Raw genomic sequence first — 14244 nt, 5'->3', positions numbered from 1 at the left:
CGCTGCCTTGCTGGCTGGGTGGTAAACTGTCCTTTGCTTACTAACATGTTATTGGTTGCGACCTGTTACTGAGTCGGTAGAAACACAACTTCTCGGGTTTTAATAGAAAAATGCTGCCAACGTTACTGACAGCTAGCTAGTCTAGCTAACAGGCAGTTAGAGGAAGCATCTCGCTAGATCATTAAAGTTTACCAGTAGATTACTCACCGAGAGCACACCAGATATGCAGATATTTAGGCTCTTGTCATTTATATTGTGAGCTAAAGGCTTTTTACTGTCAGGCCCGTTTGGTGAGAAGTATATGCAGTCACTTATTTGAGTTGACTTTGCAGCCACTTGGCCTCTGAATGAATGCTGTGATGAGTTGGTGAAGAGAGGCCTAATGTTTCGAGGGTTAGCTTAAAAATTCTAGTTGTAACTATTCTGGATTCGCAGATTAAATCTGAGCCTTTATATAATCTCGAAATGAGTCATCCAACATGTGCCGTGAAACGGCTCCTCATCCCTGCCACAGAGCTGTGGGTGATGACAGGCTCATCAAAGCATCTTGCTTTGAAGGGGCAGTCAGAGGGTGTGTGTGGGGGTTAGCCATCTGTTAACATCTGTCACATCATCCTATCTCTCCTATAAGCTCTGCGTTGGCTGCATCTAAACATATTGATGCTGTGAAATGCTATGTCAGGTAGTAAGGCAGGGTGGGTATGAAGTAGAGCCAGATACTGATATTGGCCCGTCTCAGACAAGATGCTTGGAGTAATTCGGAAATAGTCATCACACAGTTTGTCGAGCAAAATGCTCCAATTCTGTTGTTTACAATACTCTCAGGACTGTCTGCAGCATATTTATGAATGTCAGTCTGTCCAAGTTTCCACCAGTGCATGGGGAGGCTGCCATCCTGGGTCCAGCAGCCAGATCTTTTCTTAACTTTTTAACTAGTTTGTAAAATTCATAAACAAACAATAAGCACATCATATCCCTATTTTATCTATAACTCTAACATACCATATACATTCTGGCCAGAATACAGTATATCATACCATACCATATATACCATATCATATATGTTTGTTACACACTATATATGTTTGGGGGTTTTGTTTAACTTCCTTAAAAACTACATTGACTTTGGCTCCGTTATTAGGTGAACTATTCACCTAAAATCTGCCAAATCAAACATGCACAGCAAACCCTTTTGAACAATGGAGCAGTTCAAAGTAGCTTTTACTGTGAAGCACGATCCCTGATTGCTTCAAGCTGTACTGCTGTGTGCGCGCACCTACATCGTTGCTGTAGGGAAGATGCCAAATGTCAAGGTGGCACGTCTGACCTCAAGACTACTTTGAGATTTGATTTCTTCTCAGTATTGTTCAGCTAGAAGCACTAAACCGGCTTTATAGATGCTTTACTTTTACATTATATTACTTGTATTAAGACACAAATGCTGTCTGTGTCTATATTTGAGTTTTTGGAAATGGAAAAACAAGCATGTGGGTCAGTTTTGTCGTTCCAGGACGTTAGCGTTTGATCTCTTGCTTCGCTGTATAGTCTGAGCTGTTCACCAGTGGAAACCCAACCCAGGCAGCCTAGATAAGGTGGTGGTTACCCAGTCAACAGTGGGCAGTCTGCTAAAATATTAATACGCCTCTGTGTGTACTCTGAAGTGTGTGCCGAATATCCCACAGTTTCTCTGTTTGCTTTACACATGTGTGCAGAGTTTGTGCAAAGTTTCTGCATAGTTCATTCATTCACTGTCTCTCCCACGTCTTTGGAACAGCATCTGTATTGAATTAAGGTGTGAGGATTGGAAGTATGAATTTTACTCGCCTTTGTGATAGTGATCAGATTTTAAAAAGAATATAGCACTAGTTAGTTTCATCTAAGCCCAGTCATTTGTTTCTTGGAGCGTGCACGCCTTCAAATATATCTCCACCCCAGTATGTGTTACTGGCAGGAAGGTTGTCTGTGTTGGCCTTATGTCAACTATTTCAGTTATTTAAATTGGTTCTGGATGGATAACTGAAGAAGATTGTGATGGAGAAGCACTCTGTATATGCGTATGTCTGTTTGCTGATGGTGTGTTCAGGCCTTCACTCTTGATCGCTACAATTTCTCCAGGAGCGGGAGTAGCAGAGCGTAGTGTCCCCCCCCCCTCTAACACCACCTCCTGTCACTGTGCTGTCTCATGACTGCACACACATGACCAGCACACTCTCACACACTACAGAGCTATATGTGTATGTGTTTGTTTAGCAAGGTTGGTCCTTTCTATAATGGTTAAAAAAAAATTGACCTCAGTTTGTTCTGCACCGTTGAATGAAATGTGCTCCCAGTATTTTAGGAGAACTGATGTGATTTAGCAGTCATTATGAGAGTTGAGATTTCATTGTTATTCATTTTCCCAGAAATGGTTTTCTGGGAAAAAACTAATTTATTTAAAGATAAGTGGATAGATGGATGGATGCTTTGATAAACAGATATATAGATGATGGTGCTACTGATGCTAGCATCCTACAACATAATAAATACAATTGAAGATCTCTTTAACTGTGTAATTATAGTAATAATGATATATAAAAGTGGCTGTTATTATTTCTTAATGTTTTTACGTTGAGTAGGATTTTTTTTAAAATTTAATTTCTTTTAATTGTTGGTCATTATAACTGAGATAATGTTTTCGTGGAAGAGAGAGCTGAGCACACCTCATTGTTCATTAGTATGGGTGGTGGACCGAAAACATCTAGCAGATTTGAAAACGGATAAATCCACACGGCAAACAGCTCCAGTGTAAGGGTTTAATTTGCTGTGTGATGTCCCAAATTAATGGTAACTCTCTATTCATCACAAGTTTGAGTGTGAGCTTTGTGCACGAGATGAATGTATTTTCAGAACTGTTTATCAAAATATATTTATACCTGGCCCTGTAAATACCTACATACATCAAGCCACATGTGATAATCTTGTAGGTTAGTGGTAGAAAGAAAGAAGCAGTTAAACTTGGGAAAAACACTCATTCAGTTCTTGGTTAGTGTCTTGGAAAGCGACAGCAGAAAGATCAGAATTTTCCAGCCTGCTCGCAGCCTCCCTCTCCGGATATCAGTCCACCTAATCTGATCTGGTGTCTGTTGTTTGCCCTCTCCTTTGTCTGCCCCCAGGCCAAGTACATCTCCACATGCATCGATGAGATCAAACAGGAGCTCAAGCAGGACAACATCGCTGTCAAAGCCAATGCTGTGTGCAAGCTCACCTACGTAAGACCTCTCACCCGCCACGGATTCACCGACTTTGTCTGTCAAATCTACTCTCTCACACACACACACACACACACACACACACACACACACACACACACACACACACACACACACACACACACACACATGAGCTATTGTATACACCTGTCAACATAAGCCCACCATGTGGCTTCGTTGTGCTGTAGCTTAGTAGCAAGTTATGCTGTTGTACTTTTCTTTACAGCACACCTAAAATTAACAAAGGAAAAAACGAAAAAACACAATAAAAAGACGAGACTCTGTTTATAACAACTACTTAGTTGTAGTGCAAGAATACTTGGCATATATTTTAATTCACAAATGAATCCTTCATCTGTCCTAAATCAGCTCCACTAGCATATTGTGACATATTTTGTTGACATGCACACAATGGAAAATTGCGACTTGCTGTGACACTGTAGATGAAAACCACACAAAAATCTGTGGTTAGTATCTTTTCTACCCAAACAGAAACAAGCTGAGTCAAATAAAGCCTTATTTCCTCTTATACTTTCATCAGATCAAATGGAAGTGCTACTATTTCGCAAAGTAAAGTAGTGCATTTTTACAAAAACACATTCAAGGCTGTGTGTGTGTTTCTTGTTTTTGTTAAGATTAGTCACTTCACAGCCAAACGTCGAGCAAGTGACACTTACTGAGAACATTGTCCAATTCCCGTTGAAATGAAATTGCTCTGTCTATTTATAGTCAAGGTACACATTTAGATTTAGATGTCTTGTTGTGGCCGGCATCAGTATTCACTTTGAGAGCTTTCAGCCCAAATCAATTATTCTCTCTCTGTACCTCGCCGGAGCAGCTTAGAGCTCCCCCTCTTCCTTTTAGTCACAATCTATGTCTGTCTCCTCTATGTTGCAGCTTCAAATGCTGGGCTATGACGTCAGCTGGGCTGCTTTCAACATCGTTGAAGTCATGAGTTCCTCAAAGTTCACGTACAAGGTAAGTCTGGGATGTCAGGATTGGTCGTGGAAGTGCAGGACAGAGTAATGCAAATGGAAAGGAAGATGCACACCCAGAATTTACAAAGTGATGTAGTCACAGCTGAGTGAGCTGTATAAGTGGATCTCTGTGGTGCTGCAACAGGCTGACGAATGTTTGTAGTAATGTAATATAATAGCAGTATGTTCTTTATGCTTGCTTGCTTTCCTACAGAGGATTGGCTACCTGGCAGCCTCACAGTGCTTTCATGAGAACACAGACGTCATCATGCTGACAACCAATCAAATTCGAAAGGTCAGCGATGCACATGTTTTGTGAACTCTGTAAATATCTCCTTACTGTTAGTTTTCCCTCAGCTAATATTTTCTTTCTTTTTTGTTTTTCTTCCTATTTTTTTAATCTATTTCTCCCAGGATCTCAGCAGCCCCAACCAGTATGACACAGGTGTTGCCCTCACTGGTCTGTCTTGTTTTGTGACCCCTGACTTAGCTCGGGACTTAGCTAATGACATCATGACATTGGTGAGTAAGTCCTGAGGTGTACCCACATGACTTCTGCTCTTTTCTCTTTTTCTTTTTTTGCTCGTTACCATTTACTTCAGTCAAATAAGCTGTCATTCCAGGGTTGTTGTTTTTTTTGTTTTTTTTTTTACATCTTTAAAAATGTGTATTTACTGTCTTCTACTGCAGATGTCCCACACTAAACCTTACATCAGAAAAAAAGCTGTGTTGATCATGTATAAGGTGTTTCTCAAGTATCCCGAGTCCCTGCGCCCAGCTTTTCCCAGGCTCAAGGAGAAACTCGAGGACCCAGACCCAGGTATCAGAAAACACAGTATTTATCCAGTCTGCCAGGGAACGTTTGTTTCTCATTTCCGCTCATGAAAAAGAGAGATCATTTGCTGGTTTTTCTAGTACATTTGATTTGTGCCCCATGTCCACAAACCTTTTGTTTTCACTGAGCTTTAATAGACACAGCTCGAACTTTTGGGGCCTCTGTGTACATGAACCGAGCGCCACATGATATTTTTTTTGGTTAAAATCATACTCTCAGATTTGGGCGATGACTGTCTTTTTTTTACTAATCACATCGTGAGCCAATCAAGCTTTTCCTAAGTTCATTTGGAAAAAATTACAAAAGGTACAGAAAAATTTGGACAGTGTTATTATTTTTAAGGTGCTGTTTTTAAGTATTTTTTTAAGTGTAGTTGTTAGTAACTGTTGATTGTGTATATAAATGGTGGATTAAGCCACCTTGATGTCACATTTTACCCAAGATTAGCTGTTTGGTGGCTGCTGAAGAAAACACTAGAATTTGACTCACCACCACTGAAGCACATTTTTTTTGGATACTTTAACAAGACAATAAAGCTTCTTTCAGGTTTATGTGTAATTAATTTAACGCAGTTGTGTCAAATACTGGCATATTTATTTCCCTACGGACGGCGTACGAAAAGGGGTTTTCAGGCCAACTTGACTGTGCTTTACATGGATGACGCTCCGTGTTGGTCAAATGCTGATTGGTTGACAAATGGGCCAGAACAGGGAAGGGATCGATGGCAGAGTTCACTGGGAATTGAAAGAGCTTGGGAAAAAAATTTAAAGATCCAAAAATACAGCATGAAAAGTACAGATTGTGGCTACAGTGGATACTTCTCGTTGTTTGTAACACTTGGTTTCACTTCATCATTTAGTATGTCATAACTTTGCTTTGCTCAGCGGCTGGCTGACAGAATAAGCAAGAGTCGCCCACATACTGGTTGTAACATGTTGTGCAGTGCCCCCATCCACAGCAGACGCTGTCTCCAAGCAGACAGGCTGTCCATGGACTGCTAGTGGACGACCAAGGTGTTATCACTGCTGAAGCATCATTTTAGCTAAATTCACAAGGGTACACCACAGCAGATGGAGCCTTGGCTTTTTTAGCCCTTCTGTGTTGGTTTTGAGTTCTAGATTATCAGGTTGCTGCTTTTTGGTAAATTTGCCAAAGTTGGCCTGCTCGTCTTATGTTTCCGTACCAGCAATAGCTATTCCCGTGGACTTCACCGCGTCGTTCAGCTACCGCTTCTGTGAGCCTCACATCCTTCCAACAGACTCCAGCTGGGAATGTTAGTCCTTGTATTGTTATCTGCTGCAAACTGGACAGCAGCTGCAAGTAGAGCTTGCACCAGATGAAGAAGTGGTTTTGTGAGTCACTCCACTAAGCTGTCTAAGGCTGCAGAGCAAAGCAAGCGATACTGTCACCAGCTGCAGTCCAAGACACTACAGTTGGACTTGCAGGGGTCGAAAGACTCGGTGGAGAAGCAGCTAATGGTTAGCAACACCAGAACTTTTACAATAAAGTATACTCCAGAAAGCATTACAAATTAAGACTGTCCACAATATAAGACATCAGATCCCCTAACTGAACCCCATAAATGATTCAGCAGCAACGAATATGTGATTAAAGAAGGCTTGGGTATGGTGCTGAGCCAGGACTTCCAAGACTGCAAGACAATACTGCTGACTCTCTTCTGGTTTTAGATGGTTTCATACTTACTACTCTACTCTATTTAATATCTCACTTTTTTATCCAGTTATGACGACAGTACAAATTCCATTCTTTTATTATTACATGCTTTGTTTTGTATGTTGGACTGCAGTCATTGGACATTACATTTTTTTTCTTTAATAACAGACTACATAGTTTTTCAATGTTCTTTTAAAGAAATTAAGCTTTTGTAGTTTTCAATACTTGTTTCCTGATGTTATATTCTCTCCTTTTAGGCGTCCAGTCAGCAGCAGTAAATGTCATATGTGAGCTGGCCAGGAGAAATCCTAAGAACTACCTGTCATTGGCCCCGCTTTTCTTCAAACTCATGACTTCCTCTACTAACAACTGGGTTCTCATTAAGATCATAAAGCTGGTAAGACTTTACATTTACATTTTAGTAGTTAGTAACTGAATAGATTTAAATATATACTTTTATATATTTAGTGTACCAGCTTCTGAAAGGTGATTGTGGACAAACAAAATCCAGAAATTCTGTGTATCTTGTAGTTTGGTGCACTCACACCGTTGGAGCCACGGTTGGGGAAGAAATTGATTGAACCTCTAACAAATCTAATCCACAGGTGAGAGGAAATTCTCTTTTATTGTATTTCCCGTAGACGGTACAACAGTCTAATCTGATAAACAGCTCAATAATAATTCTAAACTTTCTCACCGTCCTGATGTTTTTCTCTCACAGTACCTCTGCCATGTCTCTGCTGTATGAATGTGTCAACACTGTGATTGCAGGTCAGTACAGCTGTTCTGTGGGTCACATCAAATCTCACTTAGCTTAGTGGCCCCAGCCCCATGTTTATTTCATCGTTTCAGTATATTTTTGCATCTGTGTTGAGAAATAAGCTTATACATTGATCTTCAAAAAATACAGTGTAGTGTCTTATCTGTATTTGCTCTTTTCAGTCCTCCTACGTGCTAAAACCACATTTTCTTAGCTTTGCTTGAATGAATAAGTGGAATTTGTACAAGTTAAATTTTAACTTGTATACTGGCGCTTAAACATCCTTGAGATTTAGCAGAGGTCTTTTTCCTCACGTGTTCTGATCTTTATTTGTTTTGGTTTTTTTAAACTTGCTCATAAAAAATCGTTCTCAGATGTAATTGTTTCCTTGTGCTACATTACAGTGTTGATTTCTTTGTCCTCGGGGATGCCTAACCACAGTGCTAGTATCCAGGTAATCTCCTCAGTTCCTCTCTTTCATCAACATATTCACGTGTTTAGTTGCAGATTTTTAACCCTTTCCACTCCAGTTGAATCACAGTGCATGCCGTCTGATCCAACATAGCTTAAGTAGAAACACAGCAGCCATCAGACAGGCCAGAAAGTCTCACAAAGCTCCTGGTGTGGAAAGGTTTTCCGTGGTGATAACAGATCTGTCCCTCTCCCTCTCTGTTTTTTGTCTCCCCCACAGCTCTGTGTGCAGAAACTGCGAATCCTGATAGAAGACTCGGACCAGAACTGTGAGCCCTCTGTCAATGCCTGCAGTGTGTCATTTTCTCATTGTCTGCGTGTTTTTGACTATGGAACAGTCCACCCTTTTAGACGACAATAACATAGACCTCCTGACTCTGGATAACTCGAACATTACTACCTTTTCACTCTCAATTGGGCGTCCTGCTTGGAATACCATTGCACTTAAGTCACATCCACCCGGTCTCCAACAGAATAGACACAAAAAATTACCCAATTTTAATTTTTTAAAAATATTTTCTTTGCTTCACTCTAGAGGGGCTTAAATTTGTTATACTATAAGTTGTTATTACATTCTCTTTGCACACAGCCATTTGGAGCTTAGATTTCTACATTCGGGTATTCGAGTTGTCTGGATCTTAAAACGTAGATAACTGTGCGTGTGTAAAGTAAATTGTAGACTCCTGGTCATAGGCTACATCCACTCTAAAATGTTTCCCATATCAGTCCTAAATCACTGTAATAGTGAGTACTCAAAGGCATAAAGTCATGCTTTTTAAAAGGAAAACTTATTAGTGTGGACATGGCCTTAATAGAGTAGACTGTGAACCTGTGGTTCAATGTTTTATCCTTTCATTGATCACTGCTGTGCCCCTGTTTCGTTTCACAGTTATACTTGGGTATAAAACTTTCCAAAACATCAGTGAGTAAAGCCGTAAATATGTAGCGATTCCCTTGTGACGATGCTTAACTGGTAAAGTATTTAATCTCAGGGCCCACTTAAAAGCCCTGAGTAAATTCATGTAGAACACTTGTTGAATTAGGACTGAGTAAAAGTCAGGTCACATACTTTTTGGTGATGATGCCATTAGATGGAGTGCAGGTAACTAAGGGTTCAGTCACATTTAGGCATGTATCATTATTGGGTTATTATTGCCAACCAGTCAGGGTTGGCAGCATTAATAATAGTAGTAATAATAATAATAATAATAATAATAATAATAATAATAATAATAATAATAATAATAGTTATTAATATTAATTTTACCATCTTCTTCTGCCTCTTCCATGCAAAATAAGGGCGACCATGGCAACATGCTAGCAACCAAAACGGTCACAATTAAAACCATAGGTTAAAAGAAATATGTTTCAAAAATGTGTGTAGCTTTTTCTTGTTCAGCACATCACTCAACTTCCACAAGTCCACATCAGTGGTCACTTCTCTAATCTAAGCACTGCAGTGATCAGCTTCACTGATCCAAGGTCAGTATAACACCCTTTTATTGATCACAGAACCTGAGAGGGGGGGAATGAGCTGCCAGGGGTATGAGAAAGGATAAAGCAAAACAAGACTGTGTCCCAGTGTGTGTTGTCCCGTGTGCGTGTTTGTATGTCCTTTCCATCTTTTTGTGTGTTTTGTGTTTATTTCCTGTTTTAATTTATTTTTGTTTTTGCTGTGTGATTTATATTTTTTATAGATTAGCGAAGTGAAGATGAGCATAGAAAGAGTTCATAGTGTATTAAAGTTATTACATACATATGATTATTACTGCAGTCACAGTAATGTAAAGCTAATCAGGTTTAAGAGTGATGGCATATAGCAAGGTGAACAAAATATACTTGGTAACGTGTGGAGATTTCAAGGGTTGTTGTGTGTCCTTTTTTAACTACACTAAGGTAGCGTGTTTTTGCGTATTTCTGTAGTGAAGTATTTGGGCCTGCTGGCGATGTCAAAGATCCTGAAGACCCACCCCAAATCAGTGCAGTCTCATAAAGACCTCATTCTCCAGTGTCTGGATGACAAGGATGAGTCCATCCGTCTGAGAGCTCTGGACTTGCTCTATGGCATGGTATGCAGCCAAACTTTTGACTTTTGTTTTATTCAGTGTTCACGAAAACTAATGTTGAATATTTTTAGATCCGGATTATGCTTGTTTCAGTCTATTCTAAAGAATACGGTGCAATGCAATACAAAAAACAGAACTTTCGCTGTAACTACTTTGCTGTAGCTCGGTATAATAAAACGGCTTTGCTAGCACTCACACACTAAAGTGTCAAGTACAATAGATACCGTAAACTGTTACTGCCAACTGTAGAACTCTGCAAATGGTGCTGTTTGATCTAGTAAAGTAATAATTCTCTGTGGTCACTTGTGGGTTCTGCTCTTTGCAGGTGTCCAAGAAGAACTTGATGGAGATCGTAAAGAAGCTGATGATACATGTAGACAAAGCCGAAGGAACCACCTACAGAGATGAACTGCTCACAAAAATCATTGACATCTGCAGTCAGAGCAACTACCAGTATATCACCAACTTTGAATGGTTAGTTTACCAGCAGCACTGTCCTGTGCTTCACTCTGAGGTGTGTCAGTTTGCTTTACATTTGCTGTTTGTTGTAGTTATATACACGCCCTCTCCATGTCTGCCCAACAGGTACATTAGTATCCTAGTAGAGCTGACCCGACTAGAGGGCACACGGCACGGCCACCTCATTGCCTCTCAGATGCTGGATGTGGCCATACGAGTCAAAGCCATCCGGGTCTTTGCTGTTGCCCAGATGGCTACCCTGCTGGACAACGCCCACCTGCTGACAGGCAACATGCAGAGAAACGGCATCTGTGAAGTGTTGTATGCTGCAGCCTGGATCTGTGGGGAATTCTCAGAGTAAGTCATTAGAAGTAGTCAGTATAGTTGGTATATTTAAACTCTCTGCCTGACGCTAAAGGTTTGGCAAACAGAAGAGACAGAGCAAATACCGTTTTACTCTGTAAGAGCAGATGAGTCAGGACAGAGTTAATGCAGTCATATAATATGTAGTATGTAGTGTGTTGTGTGTATTTATTTTGCACAGTCACAAATGTGTGTAACCCAAACACTGTACTGCTGTATCTGTTTGGGAACCTTCCTGAGGGTTGAGAGTACCAAACCTGAAATAACAGAAATCTTCCCCTCGTTTTAGACACCTGGAGAATCCCGTGCAGACTTTGGAGGCCATGCTGCGTCCTAAGGTCGCGACCCTACCTGGTCACATCCAGGCTGTATATGTGCAGAATGCAGCCAAGCTGTTTGCCACCATCCTGAAGAACCAAGAGGGGAACACAGACAGCACAGCTGCACAGGAAACCAGCCAGATGATGATAGACAGGCTACCACTGTTTGTCCAGAGTGCTAACCTCGAGGTGCAGGAGAGGGTAAGATAAATGAAGACTGAAAGAGCCAGAGTCCTTACAGAGCCTGACCTTTAATGCTTCACAGATTACAAGGTTACCTACTGCATACAAATCGGATAAATACCTGCAATCTACAGTTCCTCTCCTTTTTCCTCAGGCGTCCTGCATCCTGCAGCTAGTTAAATACATCCAGAAACTGCAGCAGAAGGATGTAGAAGTAGCAGAAGAAGTCAGCGCGTTGTTTGCTGGAGAACTCAATCCTGTAGCTCCAAAGGCACAGAAGAAAGTGCCTGTTCCCGAAGGGTACGTTGGCTCAGCACATGAGATAAACAAAACAAAACTGCAATATCACATATTTTTACAGTTTATAATCTTTTTGCTTAAAATGCAGTGTTTTTGTTTCTCACCTTTGAGGTGTAGCAGCAAGAGTAACTAAAACGTTTCAGCATTTATGCTGCATGTGTCTGCTTTTGAGTTTTTCATAATGGAATACAACAACCATGTTTGTGTGTGTAGGCTGGACCTGGATGCTTGGATCAATGAGCCTCCTTCTGAAAGCGAGTCTGAGGATGAGCAACCCAAGGCTATTTTTACCAAGGAGGAGCCCAAACACTCACGCCCCCGTCACACAGAGGTGGACGAGAAAGAGCTGGCAAGGGTGCGTAGGTTGGTCTTTGTATCATTGATAAACTGCAAAGAGCAGTTATGATCCAGGACTCCATGTCCAAATTAGTTTTTTGTTTTAGCTTGTAACATTTGAGGTGTTTAACCTTTTTGTGTTGTTACTGAAATTTTTATAATGTCAGCTGAAAAAATTGCCACCATGAGTAAGAAATAGTTTCAAAGCAACTTCTCAATTTTAACTGATGGAACATAGAACAAAAACAGTACACAACTCTGACTTTTTTGTTGTTGTTTTAACGGACAGGATTAGTAAAAGTCTCATCATTTTCATACCGTTTTCTTTTACAAAGTGCTGACTAATAGAAAGAGTAGAGTATGGTTTAAAGTGATCATGGAGGAAAAGAGGAACAGAGATGTTGGCCCTGCAGTCACTACATGTTAATGCCACCTCAGCAGATGGGTTTCCCTTAAAAAAGCCTTAAAACCAGTTGGACTTGTGCTTTCTTTATCAGGGGAAATTGACATTTGGTTTTCCATCTTCCCCTCTGAAATAACTTTTCGTATCTGAATTAATTTTGTTCTGAGTGTTGCTCTGTGGCTCTTCTGCCACCTAAGACAGAGGTTTGAGGTTGGGGAGGAAACTGTCTGCAGATTGGACGAATCCGGTCCTGTAAGCACTAATTCCAACAGTAGGAAATCCCACCGTGTGCACTTCTTCTGATCTGTAGCAGTCATAGACGCGCATCAAGACTTTGAAGCAGAATTGTAAGGTTTGATCTTAGTTTTAGAAAGTGACAGACCGACGATGCTGCCAGCACTGTTTCTAGTCTTGGATATGAATTATTTATTGTTTCGGTACATTACTTTAAATGTTGTTATATGCCAAAGCCTTCAGGTTTTTTCATCATTGATTTTTTTTATTTATTTTTTATTTATTTATTTTTTTTAAATGAACGGTAACATATGTGATAAAATGGTCTGTGACTGTTTATTAAAGTTGCCATTGACTCAGAATCAATATTAATCTCCTCAGACTCACAGTTAGTAAATCTGGCTTCCCCCTTGGATCCCAGCTCATGCTATAAGTGACGTAGGCTGTTCGTGAATTCATATTATATTTCTTGTTTCCACTACAAGAGGAGAGAAGCCAGAAAGCAGGAGCAAGCCAACAACCCATTCTACATCAAGGCCTCTCCATCTTCTCAGAAGGTATGCTCACCGTCTTCAGTAATTACTTTGTGTTGGTAGTCATTTTCACTGCACAGGGTATTTAGTAAAATAGTTACGCTCATGTATGGCAAAACCCTTTTTGAGATGAATTCTTTTATGTGTAGGTGTACCAGGAAGCTCCAGGAGTGGAACACATCCCAGTCGTGCAGATTGATCTCAGCGTGCCTCTCAAAGTCCCAGGTGGGACACGCAATCCTTATATTACTACAAAAACTAAAAAAAGGAACCCCAATATAACTATCATAACTTCACCTGAATCTAAGTGCAGCCTTACTTGCAAACATACTGTTGTGTCACAATTTTTCTATTCGTATACTGAAAATTATCAACGTTACCCTTAGCTACAACTCCCTCCCACCCCACAGGTCTGCCTATGTCTGACCAATACGTTAAACTAGAGGAGGAGCGTCGGCAGAAAGAGAGAGCAGAGAAAAAGAAGAAGGAGAAGAAGAAGAGGAAAGAAAAACGCAGTGGGCGAGGGAAGAAACACGACTCAGGCCCAGAGAGCGAGGAGGACATCACACCTGCACATGTGGTCGACATTGTTACAGAGGAGATGCCAGAGGTAGGCATGTGGTGACATCAATGGAAGAAGACTTTTTATAAATACTAAGTTTAAAACATTCTGTAAGTTGTTGTTGTTGAAGCCTTCTTTTTCTGCCTGGTCCTTCTTTCTATGTAGTGTTGAAAGTTTTATTACTTTATTATTTAATTTAGTTAATGTTAATTATTTTACACTGACATGTTCAAGGAAAATCATTTTCACTCAGTTTTTTATAAATATATTTTTACTGTATCGTCACAAAGATCACTGGAAGTCAGTAGCTCAGCTAATCTCTTGTTTTGTCCTACAGAATGCCTTACCCAGCGATGACGATGACAAAGACCCCAATGACCCTCACAAAGCCCTGGACATCGACCTGGACAAGTGAGTTTTATTTTACATGTGTTCGACCTTCATCACTTTAACTGCTGATTTTGAAGATGCTGAAGTCATCATTTTTATATCTAAACTAGTCTGCCAGGCACTGAAATTT

General features: G+C 40.4%; 1 protein-coding gene across 1 annotated transcript in view; it reads left to right on the top strand.

Moving 5' to 3' along the window:
- ap3d1 (adaptor related protein complex 3 subunit delta 1) overlaps window positions 1-14244 on the top strand; it is a 28295-nt gene that overhangs the window by 543 nt on the left and 13508 nt on the right. Inside the window, exons 2-21 of the mRNA XM_026157751.1 lie at window positions 3153-3248; window positions 4146-4226; window positions 4440-4520; window positions 4640-4747; window positions 4916-5045; window positions 6992-7131; window positions 7266-7339; window positions 7456-7505; window positions 7899-7948; window positions 8186-8234; window positions 9889-10034; window positions 10357-10505; window positions 10617-10847; window positions 11143-11374; window positions 11511-11656; window positions 11870-12011; window positions 13115-13186; window positions 13312-13387; window positions 13573-13772; window positions 14062-14135. Of these exons, the coding sequence (XP_026013536.1) occupies window positions 3153-3248; window positions 4146-4226; window positions 4440-4520; window positions 4640-4747; window positions 4916-5045; window positions 6992-7131; window positions 7266-7339; window positions 7456-7505; window positions 7899-7948; window positions 8186-8234; window positions 9889-10034; window positions 10357-10505; window positions 10617-10847; window positions 11143-11374; window positions 11511-11656; window positions 11870-12011; window positions 13115-13186; window positions 13312-13387; window positions 13573-13772; window positions 14062-14135 (2327 nt within the window). The remainder of the gene's footprint in view (window positions 1-3152; window positions 3249-4145; window positions 4227-4439; window positions 4521-4639; window positions 4748-4915; window positions 5046-6991; window positions 7132-7265; window positions 7340-7455; window positions 7506-7898; window positions 7949-8185; window positions 8235-9888; window positions 10035-10356; window positions 10506-10616; window positions 10848-11142; window positions 11375-11510; window positions 11657-11869; window positions 12012-13114; window positions 13187-13311; window positions 13388-13572; window positions 13773-14061; window positions 14136-14244) is intronic.

This window comes from Astatotilapia calliptera, chromosome 23 (assembly GCF_900246225.1).
Source record: "Astatotilapia calliptera chromosome 23, fAstCal1.2, whole genome shotgun sequence".
In the NCBI taxonomy this organism is placed as follows: domain Eukaryota; kingdom Metazoa; phylum Chordata; class Actinopteri; order Cichliformes; family Cichlidae; genus Astatotilapia; species Astatotilapia calliptera.
Note: the sequence above shows the minus strand (reverse complement) of the source record. Positions and strands in the feature narration are given on the sequence as shown.